At 36.6% G+C, this 24,279-nt stretch overlaps 1 protein-coding gene across 2 annotated transcripts in view; it reads left to right on the top strand.

The window, feature by feature from the left end:
* Nup62 (nucleoporin 62) overlaps positions 1-24,279 on the top strand; it is a 293,033-nt gene that overhangs the window by 38,737 nt on the left and 230,017 nt on the right. For both annotated transcript variants that reach the window (XM_090384721.1, XM_090384722.1), the window contains exon 3: positions 14,528-15,094. In XM_090384721.1, coding sequence (XP_090240847.1) covers positions 14,528-15,094 — 567 coding nt within the window. The remainder of the gene's footprint in view (positions 1-14,527; positions 15,095-24,279) is intronic.

Below are 24,279 nucleotides of genomic sequence, written 5' to 3'. Positions count from 1 at the left end.
TCATGGTTTTCATTTTTGATTTTGACATATTTGTTTTTTTTTTTGCATTCTGGAAGATTGGTTTGTCTTCCATTGCATTGACTGGCTTAGTTTCTGGGTCTTAATGGAAAAAAACAACTTTTGTTGCAAGTAATTACAGATCTTCAGATCCAGAATTTCTGAGCACTGTATTCATATGATACACATATAATATACAGATTCATACGATACACATATAATATACAGATTCATACGATACACATATAATATACAGATTCATACGATACACATATAATATACAGATTCATACGATACACATATAATATACAGATTCATACGATACACATATAATATACAGATTCATACGATACACATATAATATACAGATTCATACGATACACATATAATATACGGATTCATACGATACACATATAATATACGGATTCATACGATACACATATAATATACGGATTCATACGATACACATATAATATACGGATTCATACGATACACATATAATATACGGATTCATACGATACACATATGATATACGGATTCATACGATACACATATGATATACGGATTCATACGATACACATATAATATACGGATTCATACGATACACAGATAATATACGGATTCATACGATACACAGATAATATACGGATTCATACGATACACAGATAATATACAGATTCATACGATACACAGATAATATACAGATTCATACGATACACAGATAATATACAGATTCATACGATACAACGAAAATATACAGATTCATATGATATACAGAAATATAAACTGTGGCACAAGGAACCACAGGACAGGCACATGGCACAATGAGTATGATATGAATAAGACGAAACGTGGTGCAAGGGGCCACTGATCTTATGAAGTCAACATGAAATGAAAACAAAAAACAATATGGTCACAAGTAACTACATAAATTGTCCAATAAGATTAGCCTGTTTACAAAGGAACACGATAATCAATAACTACCAGGTCAATTACACTGTATATTTCGGCATCTTTAACTATTACACAGAATTCATGTCAATAGTCTATAAGCTTTCTAATGTTCTTTCTTCAAGTCAAGCAGCACTAATCTTCTCTGTAATAATTTCTTGGAAAATTTTTGAAAAGCTTGAAAATCTTCCTCAGTCTTAACCTATTACCAGCCATAATTGAATTTAAAAGAAAAACGCCATTTTCTTGCTTAATATCAGCTAAAAGCATTCAAATGAAGACGTAAAAAAATTTTATTCAAAAAAACTCCCTGGTTACAGAAAAAAAGTACGTCCCATTTTTGGGACGTTGGCTGAGAATAAGAAATATTTAGGAAATTAGACAAAGGAAAAAAAAAAAAATATATTCAAAATCAAACAATGGTGTTTTACACTAACTATGTATCAAACATATAATAATAAAAAAGTCATTTTGTGTGAAAGGGAACAAAACATGTGTCATGTAGGGGTACATCACATTTGTTACAAAGTCTCTGTTTTTTTACAACATAAAGCACATCTTCGTTGTGTCGTTATTGGGACTACCAAATGTCCATTGCCATCAAATCTCATGTCCAAGCTCACTCGTCCACCTAGAAGTTTAGACTTTTGTGGACCCGGCCTTTTTGAAGCAGAAGTTGTTTTAGAAAGGTAGGCCAACACTACTTTCCTGCGTACATCCAGAAGCGATACATTTTCTTGAGAATTTGTAATTTGATACAATCTCCAAGTGTTGACAATGCATATATCTAGGAGTTGTGTGAATAATGACCACCACCATTTTTTTAAACGAATTCTGATTCTATAAAGTGAAACTTGCTTATCTAACATGTCCACTCCACCCATATGTGAATTATATTCTTGTATGACCTTTGGTATAGGAATTTGAATTTGCTTTTTGTCTTTACGGGAGTAACATCTAGTTTGTCCTAATGGCTCAATGCAACTGTAATTAGTGGCAAGTGAAACTGGTTTATTATCATTCCATTTTAGCACAAGTACTTCATTTGATTGGTCAAATCTAATCAAAATAGCCCTGATCCTTCTCTTTTTCCATTTGCTTGCTAGAAATCAAAGGACACTTTTGTGTTCGGTTTTCTTGGACTGTTCCGGTTGCTTTCGTTCTCAGCTCTCTAAGATGGCACATTATTTCATGGCTGGTGAAGAAATTTTCGAAAAACAGTTCATGTTTTTCATATTGGTCAGCAGATATTGATGAAATTAGGTTTGTAATAACTCGAACTCCCAACAGTCCCTCCATTTTCTCACTTTTGCCACAATATGTTTCAAAATTATATAAATAACCGCTTGAACTACACAAACACCACAGTTTGTAACCAAATTTGATTGGTTTTCCGCACATAAACATTTTTGCAGAATGTCGTCCATAATATTGAATCATCATTTCATCTATTGATAAATGGGTGTGAATCATGCCAAATTTTAAAAAGTTTTGCTTTAGCATATCAAAATATGGTTGTACTTTGAACATTTTGTCGTTTATATCAAGGCGTGAATTGTCCACTGAATGGAGATACTTTTTTATTTCTTTGAATCGTCTTCTTGGCATTGCATTGTATACTAAAGGTATACCAGCATCGGGGCTTGTTCCCAATACGTCCTCTTGAAGTTTGTGATAACCACTAAACAATAGAACCCCAATAAAACTTCTCAATTCATCGGCACTAAGCGAAAAATTTGGGTCATTTTTTTGTTGTGCATACAATGTGCTTTGCTCTACTATATGATCAATAATGCCTTGAGAGAAAAACTCTTCAAAAATTTCAACTGCTGTTTTACCGTATAACAGAGATGTGACATTTTCAAACTTATTTTGGGATAAACTGGATGACAAAGTGAAATTTTTGATCAGTGAATTTTAAACTGATAAAAAGATGACGAAAGAAAACGGAACAGGTGCATTGATTGTCGGCAACTGCCCTGCCCACCTTCATTCAGAAATTTCGAAACTTACAAGTGTGAAGCGTGTACTGTATTTGATTCTTTGTCCACTCTGGTGTTTTTCCTTTTATGTGACTTGTTTTTGCAACTGTTTGAGAAATTGAATTTTTATATTTATTGCGAGATTCTGATAGGCTTGAAAAGCTTCCTGATGTATCTTCATTACGCGGAAGATGGTTCGTCACTTTACATAGCTTACGTTTTTTTACAGCCAGTGCGTCGTCATCGCTGCTCAATTCAGATTCGTCATTTATAGGTGTAAATAACTCTAGAGTACCTGCAACATCTTCCACTTCTTCTCCTTCAAGATTATTTTCTTCAAAATTCTCTGTGTCAGTTAGCTCTTCAGGATCTGGAGGAATGATTGGAACATCAACATCGTCGTTATCCCTGTCTCCCAAAATGCACGATCCGCAAACATTTCCTCTATCTCTTTTGTAGTTAGATATTGCTCATGGCTTTGTTATATAATATTTTTACAAAGGTAAACCACTAAAATTTCGTTTTGACTCGAAAAACATCCACGTGCTTGCTGATTATTTTCAGCCAATGTCCTAAAAATGGAACATCAATATAAATAACAAATTTACAATAAATAATAGTGTAGGTGGCTTACCCTTTTAGTTGAATCACAAAAAGCAAATATTCTAGAAAACATTTCTAGAGTCCTTATAGTGTTTGAAAAAACAGAGAAACTTTTATACACTTATCATTCTTATGCCACACATGCTTGAAAACGAAAAACTTGTAAATTCTTTCTGTCCTAACTTTTTGTATTTCAGTGCCATCTGACAATAAATGCCATGATTATAGATCAGTTTCAAACTATAAACTGCCTGTAATCCAGTTTTCTGCATTTCCATTATTTTTATTTTCATTAAAAGTTGCGTCCCATAAATGGGACAATGGCTGTTAATGGGTTAATTAATAGAGCCTCATCACCCTCAGTCAGGTGAGCAAGATTAGGACTAGCAAATAAAAATTTATTTCTAAGAACCAAGTACTTAAGAGAGTAATATAAAACATGACTCCATGTCTCCAGAGCTATGTATTGACACTGCAACCTTTCCAAAACACCCAGCTGATTCAGCTTTTCTAAAAATGAGTCATGACCGGTTAATAAAAACATAGTTTGAAGATTCGTAGAAACCATTTTTCTGGCGGAACATCAGTAACAGAGGGAAAGAACCCACAAGTTATTTCACCTTTATTTGAGTTAGCCCATCTATGATTCCAAAGAGTCATTAAGATATCTAAGATTTGCTTGGCTTCATTCTTAGGATCATTAGCCAAATCCAACTCAAGATCATGAATAATAAGAGGAATTCCACGCCGAATATTGAAAGTCATTACTCTGTAAATCAGAAAGAGGTCAATTGGCATTTTCCTTGTGACAATCTGTAGCGCATCAGTGGAGACAGTTTTGCAAACTAGAGCCATTGTCAGGAGCCTCATCCTCTGAATGGAATAGTTTTCTTATATATTTTTTAAAATTAACAGTCTATCCAATCTGAGATACCATAAGAAACAATAGGAAGGAAAACATAGCCATAGAGATAGTGCCCTACCCTTATACCCTAATCCTTTCTAGTAATTCTTGCTATCATGTTAACAAATTTTGCAACCTTTTCAGATTGAAAATTGATATGGGTGTCAAATCTAAGATCTCTGTCAATGAAGACTCCAAGATATTTAATATTCTTAACAGACTAAACCTTCACAACCAATTAGCACATGAGGTTCTCTATGAAATGATTGATTCCCCTTTAGCAATAATATTTTCGGTTTTGACCTGGATATTGTTAATTGAACAACGATCTAATGAAGTAATAAAAGATCTGAATGCTTGGTGTCACACCAAGCATTCAGATCTTTTATTATTTTGTTAGATTGTTGTTCAATTTGTAGCCGTGAAGAGCCTTCAACTAATATTACCAGATCATATGAATATGACAATATTCCTTCTGTAACCAGTCCTCTAATACCAATTTCCACATTAGTGGCCCAAAAGCAGATCCTTGCTGACATACTCGAATAGCAGATCTAGTTACTGAATTCCAACTAGACTTAACCGTAAAAGATCTTCCCTTAAAATAATCCATCCACTACGATGCTATAAAGCTGATGGGAGCATTTTGCTAGGTGAAGCATCAATAACACACTGTCCCAAGAAATATTATCAAAATCTATGAAAATGCCAAGAACATATTTCACACTTGAATCTCTAATCAATTTAACCAAAGATTTTAAAGCATCCACTGTACCATGACCAGGAGTAAAGCCATATTGTTTATTTGACAATCCCAAATTTTCCTGAGTTTATTGCAATATTTGCTGTGAAAGCATGCATTCATAGATCTTGACAAAACCCAGAAGAAGTGCAATTGGACGATAAGTTGAGGGCTCAGTTTTATGTCTTTCAGGTGACTCCAAAATGATCTTGAGAAGAGCATCCTTCCAAGGCAAGGGAAAAATTCTTTCAAGCAGGCATTTGTTGAAAACAAGAAGATGCTCAGGAAACAGTTTGAAAAAATGCTTAATAACTTCCGTTTCAATGAGGTCCATACCAGGACCCCTGTTATTACGAATTTTGTTAACAGCTGAATTAAGATCTTCCACTGAAAATGGTTCCTCTTGAATAACGCTAACAAACCAAAATCTTACCGATCAGTACTATCAGAATGCCCCACCTCATCCATATGATGATGAGATCAATTGACTAGGTGATCAAGTATAACTTTAATACTTCCAAGCCAATCTACATTTTCAGTCTCCATAATGCATAGAACTTACCACATCCCCAGATGGCCGTAATTTCTGCAAACACAACTTATAAACAATACTCCCATGGATCCTCATTACCAGCTGTTTGCACTAAGTTTTTCCACACATCAAGTTTTCTTTTAGTAATTAAACAGGTATATTTTATTTTGATCAATTGATACTCAGTTTTCAATCTAGCAGTAAATTCTTTATTATTTCACAATTTCTGACATTGGAACCTCTTAAGTGCCCTGTTGACCTCCCACCAGAGATCAGTAAGATCAGGGGACTACCATTGCACCGGAACTTGTTTACTTTGCTTTAATTTCACTGACTACCTCAAGACATCAAATAACTTCTGTTGTAATAGTTAAATCAAATGCATTAATCCTATCCAACTCAGCTAATGACATTTCACCAAAAATTGTCCTAACAAATCTGTCAAATTTACCCCAGTCAGTGCGTTTAATCACGAATCTTCAAAGTTGTAATGAATGAGGCTCATTAAATGTACTTCTAGCACAGCCTAAGTTGATGAAAGTAATCACTGTTAATCCAGTCTGGGTTATCTTGCCAATTAGATATGAAATAGAAGGCTGTACTATTGGCTAACGTTACATCAATGTTAGACTCGCCATTATTAGTCTGAAACATCAGTTCATTACCAGGCTTATTAATGATCTCAAGTTTAGATGAAGATATCAGCTCTTCCAATAACCTGCCTCTGGCATCTGTAAATCTAGAATGCCATGAAAGACTTCTAGCATTTGAATCCAGACAGATAATCACTTTTCTGCATTTCAATCTGAATAAGCCCTCTTCCAATTAGCTAAGAGAGCAGCGAAGGTCTGCATCATGCTGACAGTACATAGATATAATGAAAAATTGTCCCCAACTAGCTTCAATACCAACGCAGACTGCATGCGATGTACATAAGGAATCAATTCTAGTCACAACCAGATCAGAGCTACAAATTAGTATAGCAACCCTTAGTTTGTTACACTTCTTTGAGGCAATTCTAATAGAGTTGGGATATCCAGTTAGCTGACCTCTATAAACATAAGGTTCCTGAACACAATCAGTGTCAATTCTTTCACGTTCACAAACTAATCTTAGTTCATGTGGTATAGATCTTGCATGCTGTGCATTAATTTGGAGCACTTTGAGTTCACTGTACATATTATTTCTATGGGTACGAGCTATTGCTCATTACTGTAAAGTTATTTGTTATTTGGTTTTTAAGAGCATTAGCAACTAAGCCATATTGCTCAGGGATATGCGGTAGTCATTCCCTGACCTTTCCGCATCCTCCGTATTTGGTGGTAACGGGCTCGAACCCCGGTCTAATCAAGAAGCGTGTGCTACGCACTGCTGCTCCTTCCCACCTGGCTACGGAGGCACCTATTACTGTAAAGTGCAGCATACATTCTAACTGAATGAGCAGCAGACCTCTTTTTCACACTACAATTGGAACAACACTGAGGTTTGTTTTTATTTTTACAGAATTTAAAATTATGACCCATCACCCCACAATGACTGCAAACCGGCCTATTACTTCTACGTGTCTCAGAAGTGTGCCTGTACCTCTGACAATTATAACAAACAGTAACCAAATGAAATTCCTTATACCTGTAGGACATCAATCCAATAAAGATCCGTGTTTCTTTATCAAGAAACTCTAACTCTACAGGATATTTCCTTGGAAAATTTTTGAAAATTCTGAAAATCTTCTTCAGTCTTAATTAATTGAGTCTCATCGCCTTCAGTGATGTCAGAGACCGAGTCACTAAAGTCTGAAATGGATATTCAAAGATGTAGTATGTTTAAATAAGCTTGAAAAATCCAAGACCCACAAGGAAATTCCACATATGATATAAACCATATCCTAAAACAAATCATTAGAAGTCATCCAAGACTCAATATGGGCAGATAAATACAAGTAAGCCAATATTCAACAAGGAAAGTTAATTATAAGTAATTTCATTATTATTACTAGCCATATAGTGCAAGGAAGCCAGATGCTTATGCTGCACCAGCCAAAAAAAAAAATTCCGAGTTACCCAAAGAGAGAGAGAGAGAGAGAGAGAGAGAGAGAGAGAGAGAGAGAGAGAGAGAGAGAGAGAGAGAGGTAGAAGGGAATCACCAAGAAACAGAAGAATGGTGATATCCAGCTCAGGACCCTGGGTGTGCCAAGCCCATACTCACCAGATGTGAGCCCGTGGGGTTTATGAATGATTATTACAACAAATCCATTGGATATATGAGAAAAGTGAAAACATAAGAGTAGAAACTTAGTGAGTGAAGAGTCAAAATCATCAATCCGAAGAAAATAGTTGCATCAGAAATCATGTATAGCTATTACTTACCAGGTAGTGAAATTCCACTAGATAATATACAACTATACATATACATTTAGAATTGACCAGTATATAGTAAATTATAACTGAATTTATTACTGATAACATGGGAAACTATATTGAAACAGTATTTTATAAAGTAGATAGGGATATTATTGTTGACCATCTTATTATAAAGGAGTTGTAGAGTTTGGTGAACAGTAGTTGGTTACTGCATATATTAGCTAGTCTTATGGTTTGGGTACGTAACCTCTAGGATATTAACATTCTTTCACCTTTCACTAATCTACTACTCTTTTTCTACTTTCCTTACCCTTATAGTTGTGTAACTTTCACATCCATTTATGCATACTTAATTAAATTAATATTATTATAACATGTATATATATAGATAAGTAGATAGGGAAATGGTGGAAGAAGGCTGATGAAACCGGAAGTAGTAACAATGGAAAAAATCATTAGGTACCTGAAAAATAAAAATAATATATTACAGTGATACTTAATGCTGTAGATTCGATGATTTTAACTATTTCGTCGAAGGGTCATTAGCCAAAAACAAAGGAAATATTGCAAGAAGTAAGGACTCTGTTTCTGATATGAAATATATGTAGTACGTGGTTATGACAATGAAAACAAGTTGAAAAACAGTGGTGGTAAATCTAATGAAAAGTTAGCGTACATTTTATAGCCAACCCGACAGAGACCAGAAAAAATAAAATAAATAAAAAAATATATATATACAGTCGATTCCGGTTATTCGGGACACATCAGGACTAGTGCATTTTGGTCCGATTAAGCCCCTGCCCCAATTATTCAAAGTTTCACGTAAATAGTTAAAAATACAGTGGACCCCCACCTACAATTGGTTCACTGTGCAATCAAATCACGTTACAATGGATTCACCATCGTAACGTGATTTGTTATCATATAGTTAAGTACCCTTCACTATATGATGTGTAGTAAGCACCAGTCATTGTGATCATGTTTGTGAATTGAATTTTAATTCTATTAAACAACGATTCTAATTAGCAAAAAGAGGAGGAATATCAGCCACAGGCTATAAAAGTAAAGATATATTAAGTACAAATTTACCCTTTATTACCCTACCAATTAAAAAATTAAATGATACGTTAAAATCGGAATGATTAATACGGACATGTAGTATGTACATGCTAACTAGTTGACATTTTGGTTCACTGACATTTGTGGGTGGGGGTTAAAATTTAAAACAGTAAAAAGATAAACAATCAATAACAAAGAACACGGCACACGGCTTGCTCAACCCATTCAAGGCCTTACACACATCAGTCAGATCAACTTGCAGGTGCCTTTCTTGGTAAGAGCATCCCTTTGTTCCCTTCTTTGTACTCGTTCTAGCAACTCTACATTCTTCCTTAAAATGAAGCCTCCAGACCTGTACATAGTACTCTAGGTATGGCCTGACCATTGCCTTGTACAACCGGATAATAACTTCCCTGTGCATGCTAGCAAAATTCCTATATATCATTGACAAGACTCAATGACCTGCCCTGTCAGCTGCCAGGGCAGGTCATGGAGTCAATTACTCCCAGGTCTTTTCCACTTCCCTGAGTGTAGTACAATACAGTTGGTACGTTTCTCTTGGGTTATTGCTACCCATATGCAGTACTTTGCATTTGTCAATTTTAAACTTTAGTTGCCACTTCTCAGCCCATTTGCCCAACTTATCTAGATCTAGTTGGAGTAGCATACTGTCTTTACTGTCATTAACAACCCTGCCAACCTTTGTATCATCTGGAAACTTGGACATTAATCCTGATATACCTTCATCAATATCATTGATGAATACACAAAAAAACAACAATGGGCCCAGCACCGAACCCTGGAGAATTCCAACAACATTTGTCCACGAAGAGCAGTGTCCATTGATTACCACTCTATCATCTCTCACTCAACCATCCCTTTATCCATTGTAGCAACTTACCCTTAATGCCATACCTCTCCAATTTGTACAGCAGTCTTCTATTTAAAATAACTAAATGCACAAGGCATAATACATTAAGAGTTTAATATCTATATAATATTGGTGTGTAAATACACCATAGACAACTCTTAAAAAACTACAAAGTAGTTGTTGTAGGCATCATTTGCTCTTTCTCATATTGTGCTCTGCCTTCACGACGAGTTGCCATGATATTGCACTACCTCGAATAAGTAACGCTTTACTAATAGAGAAGACTATTGTTACTTATTCTCAGTGAGTACCACCACCCAGACATGTTTCAAGGCTATTGGACTATCATCAGTGGGTGGGCAGGTACCCTGGTATTGCAGACATGACGACCCAGTTGTGAAGATAATCACACAATATGAGAGGTGCCAAAAGGTGTATATGACAATATTTAAAATAACTAAATGCACATGAGAATAAGTAACAAGAGTCTTCTCTATTAGTGAAGCGTTACTTATTCGAGGTAGTGCAATATCATGGCAACTTGTCGTGAAGGCAGAGCACAATATGAGAAAGAGCAAATGATGCCTACAACAACTACTTTGTAGTTTCTTAAGAGTTGTCTATGGTGTATCTACACATCGATATTATATAGGTATTAAACTCTTAATGTATTATGCCTAGCAGACGTGCTAGCCTGTTGATTCTTGGCACAGGTTTTAGTTAGTCCTTCTCTACATAGCCACACCATACAGATTTACACATTTTTCCCATTAATGGATGAGGCTACGGATACTGTGTGTATAGAAGTGGTGAGGTTGATATTTGAACCATGACTCTGTTGCAGAAATGAGTGTCTCGTCATCAGGGAAGTGGGTCCCCCGAAGAAATGATTTGAACGAAGTAAACAAGAAGTCTGATGATGCAAGATCGGGTGATGCTGGATGGGGCAATATTTCATATCCACAAGCAGCCACTTGTGTTTTTGATTTTTCAGAAGTATGAACTTGGGCATTGTCTTGAAGCATTCTCACACATTTGGACAGCATTCCACGCCTACATGTTTTGATTTTCTCCCGTAATTTTGTGAGTAAGTTGACCTAATAGGCACCTGTAATTGTTCTACCTTTCGGCAGGTAATCACTCATTATTATGACTTTCTCATCCCAAAACACTGTCAGCAAGACCTTTCCTGCTGATGCTTGGACCCTTGCGTTCTTGGCGGGTGGGAAACCATGAAGAAGCCATTCCATGGACTGTTTTTACTTTCAGGGTTGAAATGGTGTATCCAACTTTCATCCTGCATGATTAGAGGAGAGAAAAAGTCGTCCTCATTTTTTTGGCACAGGGCTAACAACTCTTGTGATTTCTGTTTTTGATCAGCCTTCTGGAAACCAGTCAATAATTGGGGAATCCATCTTGCACTCAATTTCCGTAAATGGAGTTGGTCACGAAGGACTGTTTCACCAAAGCCCACACTAATCTTCACCTCCTGGGACAATTCACACACAGATATCCGGCAACTTTCCGTGATTAATGATTCCACTTTTCTGATCATGCTGTCATCAATGGCTGAATGGAGACTACCTGGAATGGGCTCAGATTCTACCGATCTCCGACCACACCTAAACTGTCTATGCCAGTGCATCCCAATGTCATAGGATGGTGCTTCATCCTTATATACAGTAGTCATCTCCTTGTGGATTTCTTTAGGAGATTTTCCCCTTCAAGAACATACTGGATTTCATCTCTGGCTTCAACTTTGTCCATGATGCTACTTTCACGCATTCAGCTCTCTAAGCAAAAAACAAATTAAAACACGGCTGAAATTTTACCACTTAAGTACAGAGATATGTATGATGCTACACAAAAAATATCATGACTGTACGATATGTGGAAGTAGTAGTAGTAGTGGCATGTGATGCAAGAAAGCAAATGTATGAACTTATGCAGCATCAGCCACAAAAAAAAAAAAAAATCACACCATTCCCTCCAAATGCCTGTCCAGTTCCTCTTTAAATTTATTCAACCTATCAACTTCCACAACGACAGATGGAAGTTTGTTCGAGCAATTAACCGCCCGCTGGCTAAAGGCAAATTTCCGCACATCTATTCTACATCTGTCCTTTCTTAATTTGAATTTATGCCCCCTTAGGTTCGTAATCTGAACAAGTGGAAGGATCCCATCCGAATTCAGCGTGCTGAACCCATTCAAGGCCTTATACACCTCAATCAGATCACCGCGCAGGTGCCTTGTCTCCAGCCACTGCAATTTGCAGAACTTAAGCCTCTCTTGATAAGAGGATCCCTTCATTCCACTCACTAATCTTGTTGCCCTTCTCTGTACACGCTCAAGTAAATCTACATCCTTCCTAAAATGAGACCTCCAGACCTGTACGCAGTACTCAAGGCGTGGCCTGACCATTGCCTTATACAGAGGGACAATCACCTCCTTTTCCCTGCTAGCAAAATTCCTATATATCATTGACAAAACCCCATGACCTGCCCTGGCAGCCTGTCTGCATTGCTCAGAAAACTTCATATCTGACTGCACAATTACTCCCATGTCTTTTTCATTTTCTACCACCTTAAGTGTAGTACCACACAGTTGGTACGTTTCTCTGGGGTTACTTCTACCCATATGCAGTACTTTGCATTTGTCAAGGTTAAACTTCAGTTGCCACTTCTTAGCCCATCTGCCCAAATTATCTAGATCCTGTTGCAGTAGCACACTGCCATTACTGTCATTAACAACCCTGCCAACCTTTGTATCATCTGCAAACTTCGACATTAAGCCGGATATACCTTCATCAATATCATTGATAAATATACAAAACAACAGTGGACCCAACATCGAACCCTGTGGGACTCCACTAATAACATTAGTCCAAGAAGAGCAGCACCCATTGATTACCACCCTCTGTCTTCTCGCACTTAACCATCCTTTTATCCATTGTAGCAACTTACCCTTAATACCATTCTGCTCCAATTTGTACCATAGTCTTCCATGCGCAACAGTGTCAAAAGCTTTCCTGAAATCCAAATATATGATATCAAAATTATTTTTTGCATCCAGTTCCTTTGTAACCACATCATAATATCCTATGAAATTTGTCAGACAAGACTTTCCCTTAACAAACCCATGCTGTGTTCGAATTATTGCTGCAGTCTTGTCTAGATGATCCTGCAATGCATCTTTAACCAGCGACTCCATTATTTTATCTGGAACAGAAGTTAAACTAACTGGTCTGTAATTACTCGTGTCACCCTTTGATCCCCCTTTGTGAATTGGGGATACATTTGCACATCTCCAGTCCTTGGGAATCTCCCCTGAGTCCAAGGATGCTCTCATAATTATGACTAAGGGTTTGCTTAGTTGCTTTTCCGCCTCCTTTAATATAACTGGATTGATCCCATCCATCCCAGGTGCTTTTCTTACATTTAACTTCAACAGTTTCTCTTCCACTTTGCTCTCAGTTATTTCAAAATCATTAAGTATCCTATTGAAATTTGATAATCTTCTGCCATTTTCAAACCTTAATAATTCCTCACGTGTGAATGTAGATGCAAAATACTCATTCAGTTTGTTTGCTATCTGAGCAGGATCATCAACAGTGGAACCATCGATGTCAAGTGTTAAAATCGATGTTAAAATAAAGTTTAAATTGAAGTTTAGAATAAATTAAAATAAGTTAATTGAATAAATACGGAATTGTTAAAATTTTGCTCAAGGAAGAAGTGCACTACATTCACTTCTACTTTCTTGAGCAAAATTTTAACAATTCCGTATTTATTCAATTAACTTATTTTAATTTATTTTAAACTTCAATTTAAACTTTTTCACCCCAACTTCATGTAACTAAGCAGATCAATCAAGGTGAATACCGTCTATTAAGCCAGATTATTTTCTTAATTTATTTACAGGAACAGTCAACAGTTGGCAATATTTGGAAATGTACGAGAAGTTTATAGGCCAAAATGGCAAAACTGCGTGTGCATCCCCCCCCACCTAGTTTAAGGATCACAAGATCTCTAAGGGACTTGCAGCCAAGACTACTTGACATTACCTCTTCTGATTTTTTTTTCTTTTTTTTTCTGTAATGATATCTTAAATGATATCTCCAACTTTGCAAACAGTCAACACCCAATTGAAGAACTGAAGGATGCCATCCCCAAGCTTATTGCCAGCATTCCCCATGATATGCTTCACTGTCACTGAAAGCTAGAGTAAACATGTTTAGCCTAGAATGACAAGCACTTCCAACTTATCTTGTAGCACATTGTAGCCATATATAAAAGATCTACACATCAGCCAAATTGTGTTTTTCTCATAGGTGTATTAGTTTGGATCTAATTATGACTTTAAAAACACACCATATTAGTATTAGTGTAAAATTATAAATTATTGGTGATTTTAATGTCCCTAATATTATATGATAACTTTAATGATTATTGAATATTGAAGTAAGAATCTGAGCATTATATTAAAACTGATTTTAATAAAATGAATTGTTTTATCATTCCCTTAGGTTTTGCATTTGGATCACAAACAACGTCTGCGCCTTCTGCCTTTGGAAGTTCAGGTCCAACATTTTCTATGAGTAGTACTCCTGCAACATTTGGGCCTCCTGCATTTTCATTTGGTACTGCAACTTCACAGTCATCAACAACTCCAGCCTTTACATTTGGTACTCCACTATCTTCTGCTGTGACTACTGTTCCAACTTCCGGATTTAATTTTGGGCCTTCAACAACATCTACTTCGGGTACTTCTGGATTTTCCTTTGGAACAACACCAGGATTCAGTAGTGGTTTCTCATTTGCTACTCCAAAGACAACTTCAACTATCTCCTCAAGTGGATTTACGTTTAATCCACCGATGTCTTTAGCATCTAGTAGTAGTACAGTTCCCCATACATTAAGTGGAAATCCTGCATCAGCACCATCGAGTACTTTTGGTGCACAATCATTTAGTTTTGGAGGATCTGGTTCTGCAGCTGTTACATCTGGTGTCACTACTAATTCTGCTGCTGTTGTTTCACCTACTCCAAGTACTGCTGTTATGGGAAATTTTTCTTTTGGAGGCAGTGCAGGAGGTATTTAATTTTAACAGTGTGATTAATGTGCTTATTTCCAAGATTTTATTGAAATGGTCTGGGACTAAATTTATTCTTATAAAATGAAGAACATTTGGTACTCCACCATGAATTGATTAACCATGATTGATCAGATTTATCCCCTCAAAGTAAACACTTCCGAATGGAGCAGTGATTCCACCTGTCTTGCACACATTCAAGCATATCTGTTATTCTGTTTTCAGAGAAATACTTTCAATTCCTGGATCTTATTTTAGATGATGGTTGGCATGTCAGCTAATTATGATGGAAGCAAAACCAACAAAATGTTATGCCTCACAAGAAATTTTTATTTTGGGAGAGTGCTACCTATCACAGTTAATTATAATGATGCAGCATCATACAAATTTTACTCCATTATTTCAAACTGATGCTTTTGAGCTGCATTTCTTAGTTTTTTGGTGGAATTTGCCATTTTAACTCATAAGCAAAGCATCATCATTTAAAAATGCTTCATTAATGTACCCACATTTATGTTATTACTGAACGAAAGACAAACTACTCTGTACAGCAATATATAGTCCATAGAAGGAAAGGAAAAGCCCATAGCAAGAAGTTACTTCTAGTCGTTAATTCTTTTCCAAAGGACTAATTTATTTGAACTGAACCTTCAAAAGTGTAAAGGAAATAGAGGTGTATAAAAAAAAAATAATAAATAAAAAGACCCCCTTAAATCTGAATTTAAAGACAAATAAACCAAGTCTTCAAGAAACAAATTTATCCAAAAAAGGGAGAGGAAGAATTTTTAAGAAGACCTTTAAAAGTACAAAAAAAAAAAAAAAAAAACTTTTGTTGGGGAGAAAAAAAAGGTGGGGTGTTAAGAGAAACCTGTCAACAGAACCAGCCTACCAAACTAACTTCTCAAAGTTACAAAAATTGGAGGAATGGTTTGATAAATTAAATTTAAAAAAAGTAGTGATAAACTCTTTGGATAACATACTCATTCTGAACAGCTGTGAAGGTTTATTAAGAAGTCCAAGGAATATAAAAAAATTAATGAACAGACCCTTTGAAATAAAAATATAAAAGTCGTCAAACTAGAAAAAATTAGAAGTTAACCTCATTATTGATTCTTGATGGAAATGGACAATCATTTTGATTGTAAGAACCTAGCCACCCAAACTACCCCATGCTATAGTGTACTGTATATGATGAATGAGATTCTAATCAGTGATAAACTTGAGCCCTCATAGACAAGTAAATAATATTGACTTCTTAAAATTGCCAAACATCTTTGATACTTTATACTTCCAGTATTAGTGCTCTCGTGTGTGTGCACACATACACACCCCAAAATAAAAAAAAAAAAAAAACCCTTGTCATCCCAATCATTAGATTCTATGGAACTTAAATATCATGTATTTGTTGGTTGAAGTGACATTGGATTCTATGCCATCTGAAAACTTGAACCCATGTGAATGAATCATGAAAAATTTTGCCATTGTAATTATTAAATATTCTGAAATGGAATATTAATTAATTTTTCATTAGTGTAAAGGTGAGCAATCAAATAGGTCTCGAATAATGAAGCTGTGCTTTCGAGTTAGATGGCAATATTTTATATTACATTCTTTTGAGGAATTTACAGTCTGACCTTCTGGAATGAACTCTGCACAAAACTTATTTTTAGAAAAGATAATGGACATTTTCACATTTGAGAACATCTGTTTTACTTTTTTGGGGGGAAGTGATTTCAGGATTTCACTGAGATTACTAATGTGTAAACTAAATATGTTGCTCAGGAGCATAAGAACAGGAACACTTTAGGCGCCTCTGTAGCCAGGTGGGCAGGAGCAGCAGTGCGTAGCACACACTTCTTGATTAGACCGGGATTCGAGCTCGTGACCACCAAATATGGAAGATGCGGAAAGGTCAGAGAATGACCACCGCATATCCCCGGAGCAATATGGCCTTAGTTGCTAGTGCTCCTAAAAACCAAATAACAAACAAACAAACAGGAACACTTGTGTTGGAGGGGGGGGGGTGAGTCAAGGTACTAAACACAAAGAAGTGCAATTACCAAACTAAGGTGCTTATTATTGTGGAGCTTTGAATAAAAAAAGCCAGAAATCCAAGTCTTATCTGTAATTGAGCAGGAGATTTTTTTTTTTTTTTTAACTATTCATTTGCTGAATAGTCAAAAAGCAGTTCCTGAGATATGTTCTGCAGAACACACTCAAGATTTGTTCCATTCCCAAATCCTGGGTCAGAATTTTTTGTTTCTTGTTGTTTACCTGCCACCGTGAATTGTGCAGCTAAAACGTGGATCGTCACTGATGAAGTGAGGTAATTTTTAAACTGAGCAAACCATGCAGCCATGAAAGTTTGAGAAGTGCAGGGAATATAAAAAAAATAAAGAACATACTCATTGAACTATCCAGCTTATCCTTGAATTTTCCTAAATGTTAAAAACTGCACTTCACCAATGCAGTTTTTAACATTTCCATAGGTTTCCTTGGTAGTCTTCCCTAGTATAACACAGTTTATTTGTTATGCATTGCTCCTTTATATTAGAAATTTTAGTGTGGCACAATAATAAACTTGCCCACAAAATGGCTTAGACAAGGTGCAGCTTGTTATTAGAGATTTTGTTATTGTATTTAGTATCTCTATAGTGTACTTCATTTCCTTATGATAAATTTAGTCCTGGAACTTTAGTGTAACATCTCTTATATGGATATATATTGTCTATTTACTGCAAAACTAGACTTTGCACATGGTGCAAGCAAGCCCAAGGCTTTTGCTGCACTAGTAAAATAAAAATAAATAAATAACTAAAGTAAACAAAATTAAAAAATAAATAATAAAATAAACTTTCTGTCCCATGTAGGTATCTGTTGAGCTTATCTTTGAATTTCTTCAAACTGCCAGCCTCCTCCATTCATGGAAGCAACTTATTGTGTTAATTAACAACTCACTGGCTAAAAGGAAACTCTCTCCAATCCATTCTGAACCTCTGTAATTTAAATTTAGGGGCTCTAGGAATCATCTGTAACAGTGAAATTTTGCATTAATTTTACTTTCACCTCTCAGAGCCTTATACAATTCAGTCAAGTCTTCTTGTAAGGTGTCTAGTTTCTGAGCTCTGTAGCTCACATATGTGAAGTCTTTTCTCGTATGGATGTCCTCACCTTACTAATCTCACCAGGCATGTTGCCTATCTTTAGACCTTTTAAAGAAGCTTGATGTCTTTTTTTTTTTTTTTTTTTTTTTCCATTGTGGTCTTAACAATTGCTTTATACAATGGGATTATGATCTCTCTATATCTACAAGCAAGTTTTTGTTTTCATAAAGGTGCCTACAGTGGTCTGAGACAGTTTTTAAATTCTGTACAGCGGAATCAACTAATGATGTTAACAGCAGCCAATTCTAAATTGGAAGCCTTCAAGAAATTAATCTTGGAAGCTACTAGGCTTTTCATACCAACTAAGAAATACTGTTCAAAATCTAGGCCTAAATCGATGTCAGATGAACTGATGAGGTTCGTGGCAGAGAAGAAAAATGCATGGGATGAATATAAATTCAGGCGACACAGAAGCCTGTGGTAGATATAAGATAGTTTGTAATCAAGTCACAAAGGAGGTTAGGTAAGTGAAGGCTCATTACGAGAAATCTTTGGCAAAGAAAAACAAAAACAAAGACTTGTTTACTTATGTAAACTCTAGGTGGAAGAGGATGAATCAGATTGGTCCATTTGATATTGGTGGTTTGACTGTTGATGATCCTGCCCATATAGTTGAGAAACTGAATAAGTATTTTGCATCTACATTCACATAGGAGAAATTCCGTAAGGAAAGGGAGGACAGAAGTTTACTAAACTCTAACAAGGAGATAAATGATTTTGTAATAACAGAGAGCAAAGTGGAGGAGAAATTGTTGAAGTTAAACATAAAAAAAGGCACCTCGGGTGGATGGAATCTATCCAGTTATATTGAAGGAGGTAGCGAGGGAAGTAAGCAAACCCTTAGCCATAATTATGAATGCATCCTTAGATTCAGAGGAGGTCCCCATGCACTGCAGATGTGCAAATGTATCCCCAATTCACAAAGGGGATTCAAAGGGTGACACGAGTAATTACAGACCTGTTAGTTTAACTTCTGTTCTGATGAAAATAATGGAGCCACTGGTTAAAGGATCATCAAGACAAGATTGCAGTAATATTTCAGACACAACATGGGTTTGTTAAGGGGAGATGTTGTCTGACCAGTTTGATTAGATTAGGTTAGATGTGGTCACAAAGGAACTGGATGCAAAAAATAATTTTGAAATGATATACTTGAATTTCAGGAAAGCTCTTGATACTGTTGCACATGGAAAACTGCTGTACAAATTGTAGCGGTATGGCATTAAGAACAAGTTGCAAAAATTGATAAAGGGATGGTTGAATGGGAGATGATAGAGAGTGGTGATCAGTGGACACTGCCGTTCATGGACTAATGCTATTAGTGGAGTCCTCCAGGGTTTGGTGCTGGGCCCATTGCTCTTAGGATTAGTAGAGGCATATAATGCCAGAAAGCAAGCTTATATAGCATCAAACAAACAAACAAACAAACAAAAAAAAAAACATCACCTCCCATTTCACCCATACATTCACTCCATACATTTGGCTAGTTCTGCCTTGAACGTTTTTAAGTTGTTGACCTCCACTACAGCACATGGAAGTTTGTTCCAACTATCAACTGCCCCGATGGCAAAAGGCGAATCATATCTATTCTACAGTTGTCTTGCCCCCTCAGGTGAGTAATCTGAGCAAGAAGAATCCCATCATTAGCATTGAGCTTGCTGAAACCATTTAATGCCTTATACACCTCAGTTATTTTGTGTATTTATCAACGATATCAGAGAAGGTATATCAGGCTTAATGTCGATGTTTGCAGATGATGCAAAGGTTGGCAGGGTTTTTAATGACAGTAAAGACAGTATGTTACTGCAACAGGATCTAGAAAAGTTAGGCAGATGGGCCAAGAAGTGGCAACTGAAGTTTATCATTGACAAATGCAAAGTACTGTATATGGGTAGAAGTAACCCCAGAGAAATGTACCAACTGTGTGGTTTTATACTTAGGGTGGTAGAAAATGAAAAAGACCTGGGAATAATTGTGCAGTCAGAAATGAAATTTTCTGAGCAATGCAGACAAGCTGACAGAGCAGGTCATGGGGTATTGTCAATAATATACAGATATTTTGATGGCAGGGAAAAGGTGATTATCCCTTTGTATCAGGCAGTGGTCAGCCCAAACTATTAGTACAGTGTACAGGAGGCCTCATTTCAGGAAGGATGTAGAGTTGCTAGAATGAGTACAAAGGGCAATGAAATTGGTGAGAGGAACAAAGGGGTGCTCTTACCAAGAAAGGCATAAGGTCTGCAAGTTGCAGCATCTGGAGATTAGGTACCTGCTAGCTGATCTGATTGAGGTGTATAAAACCTTGAATGGCTTGAGCTGGCTCAATGGGATTTGAGCCAATGGAAGAATCCCATCAACTCAATGCTGATGAGATTCTTCTGCTTACTCAGATTACTAACCTGAGGAGTCATAGACTGAAATGGAGGAAAGACAGTTGTAGAATAGATATTCAAAAGTTTTCCTTTAACCAGCAGGTGGTTGATTGCTAGAACAGATTTCCATCTGTTGTTGTGTAGTTTGATAGTGTAAATAAATTAAAGGCTGAACTAGACCAACATTTGGAGTGACTGGATGTGTGAAATGGGAAGCGTTTTTTTTTTTTTTTTGGATGATGCTGAATAAACTTGCTTTTTTACATTATTAGGAGGATACCGTTTTGGTATCCTCAAGCATATATTTTCCTAATGGTTTATATGCATTGATGTAAACTGTTTTTATGGCTTCTGTGATTATTGGTCTAAAGGAATACAAAAATTGAATGTCAATGTACTGTGATATCATCTGAAAATTTTGACTTGTTTGCTCTATAACCCTTTGTTTATTTCATTAAAAAAAATCATAAATAATAGTGGTCTCATTACTAATCATTGAAACCCACTTCTTATATTATCTCGATCTGAGGAGTAATCATTAATCACAACCCTATCCAGTTATATTAAAGTAGGTGGCAAAGGATTGTTGAGGGGAATTGTTGAAGTAAGCAAACCCTTAGCCATAATTATTATTGCATCCTTGGACTCAGGGTAGGTCCAAGGATTGACAAAGGAATAAAGGGCATGATATCAAACATAGGGCAAGTCGTTAATGATCAGTGCCAAGTAGTGCTCCTTCAGGATGTTTTGAGAATGGTCAGAAAAGTCACAACTAGGTTGGGTCAAATTAAAAATAGTAGAGAAAAAAGGGATTTGAGAGTTACAATACAGGCAGATATGTTTTCTGAGTAGTGTAAACATGCAGCCAGGAAAGCCTGTGGTGTGCTATTGATGATTTATTGAACAGTATCCTGTAGGGATAGAGAGGTCATAATTTCCATTATACAAGGTAATTGTAAGACCACATTTGGAATACTCCTCTCTTTTGGAATACATCTCCCACGGACTGCAGATGTGCAAATGTATCCCCAATTCACAAAGGGAGCTCAAAGGGTGACAAGCTGAACGAGTATTTTGCATCTACATTTACATGTGAGGAATTCTGTAGGGAAGTGGAGGACAGAAGCTTATTAAACTTTAACAGAGAGTGAAATGATTTTGTATTAACTGAGATCAGTGGAGGAGAAATTGTTGAAGTTAAACATAAAAAAGGCACCTGGGATTAATTTCTTTATCAGCAAAGAAAGAATCTATCCAGTTATATTAAAGGAGGCAGCAAAGGAAGTAAGCAAACCCTTTACCGCAATTATGAGAGCATCCTTGGACTCAAGGGACATCCCCATGGACTGGAGATGTGCAAATATATCCCCAATTTGCAAAGCGGGATCAAAAGCTGACACGAGTGATTACAGACCTGTTAGTTTAACTTCTGTTCCGGGGAAAATAATGGAGTCACCGGTTAAAGAAGCAATGCAGGATTATCTACACAAGACTGCAGTAATAATTCAGACACAGCATGGGTTTGTTAAGGAGAAGTCTTGTTTGGCCAATTTGATTGGATATATTATGATGTGGTCACAAAGAAACTGGATGCAAAAAATAATTTTGGTATCAAATACTTGGATTTCAGGAAAGCTTTTGATACTGTTGCACATGGAAGATTACTATACAAATTGGAGCAATGTGGCATTAAGGGCAAGTTGCTACAATGGATAAAAAAGTGGTTGAGTGGGAGAAGACTGAGTGGTAATCAATGGACACTGCATGTAGAGGGGGCCTCCAGTAATGTTGTTAGTTGTTGTAAGTTCGGTGTTGGGCCCATTGTTTTGAATATTTTTCAATGATATTGATTAAGGTATATCCGGTTTAATGCCCAGGTTTGCTGATGATGCAAAGGTTGGCAAACTTGTTAATGACAGTATGCCCTACAACAGGATTGAGAAAATTTGGGCAGATGTGCTGCAAAGTACTGCATATGGGTAGCAGTAACCCCAGAGAAACTAACTAACTCTGTGGTATACATTCAGTGTAGAAGGGTGCCTCCGTAGCCAGGTGGGAAGGAGCAGCAGTGCATAGCACACGCTTCTTGATTAGACCGGGGTTCGAGCCCGTCACCACCAAATACGGAGGATGCGGAAAGGTCAGGGAATGACCACTGCGTATCCCTGGAGCAATATGGCCCTAGTTGCTAATGCTCCTAAAATCCAAATAACAAACAAACAAACAGTGTAGAAGAGAATGAAAAAGACCTACGGGTAATTGTGCAGTCACATAAGAAGTTTTCTTTGCAGTGTAGACAGGCTGCCAGAATAAGTCATGGGGTCTTGTCAATGATATACAGGGAATTTTGCTAGAAAGGATATGAAGGTGATTATCTCTTTGTATAAGACAGTGCTCAAGCCACACCTTGAGTACTGCATATAGTTGTGGAGGCATCATTTTAGGAAGGATGTAGAGTTGCTAGAACTAGTACAGAGAAGGGCATCAAGATTGTTGAGGGGAATAAAAGGATGCTCTTACCCAGAAAGGTGATCTGACCCAGTTCTGCAAATTGCAGTGTCTGGAGACTAGGCACCAGCGATGTAATCTGATTGAGGTGTATAAGGCCTTGAATAGTTTGATCAGGCCCCATGCTGATGGGATTCCTTCTCTTGCTCAAATTATGAACCTGAGGGGGTATGACTTCAAATTGAGGAAAGACAGTTGTAGAATAGATGTGCAGAAATTTTGCTTTAGCCAGCCAGTAGTTGATTGCTGGATTATACTGCCATCTGTCATTTTGGAAGTGGATAGCTGAAATGAAGTCAAAGAAGAACTGGATAAACTTTTAGAGCAAGTGGATGAGTAAAATGGGAGGTTTATTTTTTTTATTTTTGGCTGATGCTGTATAAGCTTGCTTTCTCTCATCATAAAAAAAAAGTAAAGTGCAGCCATTATCAACCCACTGCAGGATGGAAGCCTCCTCGACAATTCCTGCTGAGAGGAATGGACCATAATCTGCCATGCTGGTCCAGTGCGGGTTGGCAGATCGACCGTATTCAGCAGTCAGGGGCTTGAACCCCGGTCTACTCAAAGAGCGTGTGCTACTGCACTCCCGCTCCTGCCCACTCGGCTACGGAGGCCCTCTGCTAATGCCACCTACATTGCAGCCATCTTGTGAAAACTCTAAGGATATTTCATGTGATTCCAGCATGTTCCAACTTATACAGCAACCGCTTATGCAGGACTGAGTTACAATGTTTGCTGAAATTGAAGTAAAAATGTTGAAATTATTTCTTAAATATTTTCCTGTTGTAAAACCATGCCATATTTCCTTCAGATTTCTATTTATATCTAAACAATCCTGTATTGTATTCTTGATTTAAAAAAAAAAAAAAAAAAAAAAAAAAAAAGACTGAGAAAGTTCATTTGTTCATCCTCTAACGTGCTAATCATGTAGTAGAGCATGATTTTGACCACTTCGCTCTTAGAATTGCCTTTATGTGTAATCATACACATTAGCACTACTCCAATCCAAAGGAATTCCCGAGTCCTGTGATGCACTTACAATTAACCTTAATGTTTTTTTTATGAAAAATTACCCACTAACAGCCAAGAAGTTAAGAGTTGTCATAATAAGTTGTCATTGAGTAAGAAGTATTACAAATCTG

Source organism: Mastigoproctus giganteus, chromosome 11 (genome assembly GCF_048544385.1).
Source record: "Mastigoproctus giganteus isolate SK-2022 chromosome 11, ASM4854438v1, whole genome shotgun sequence".
Classification (NCBI taxonomy): Eukaryota; Metazoa; Arthropoda; class Arachnida; order Uropygi; family Thelyphonidae; genus Mastigoproctus; species Mastigoproctus giganteus.
This window is presented reverse-complemented; position numbering and strand designations above follow the sequence as displayed.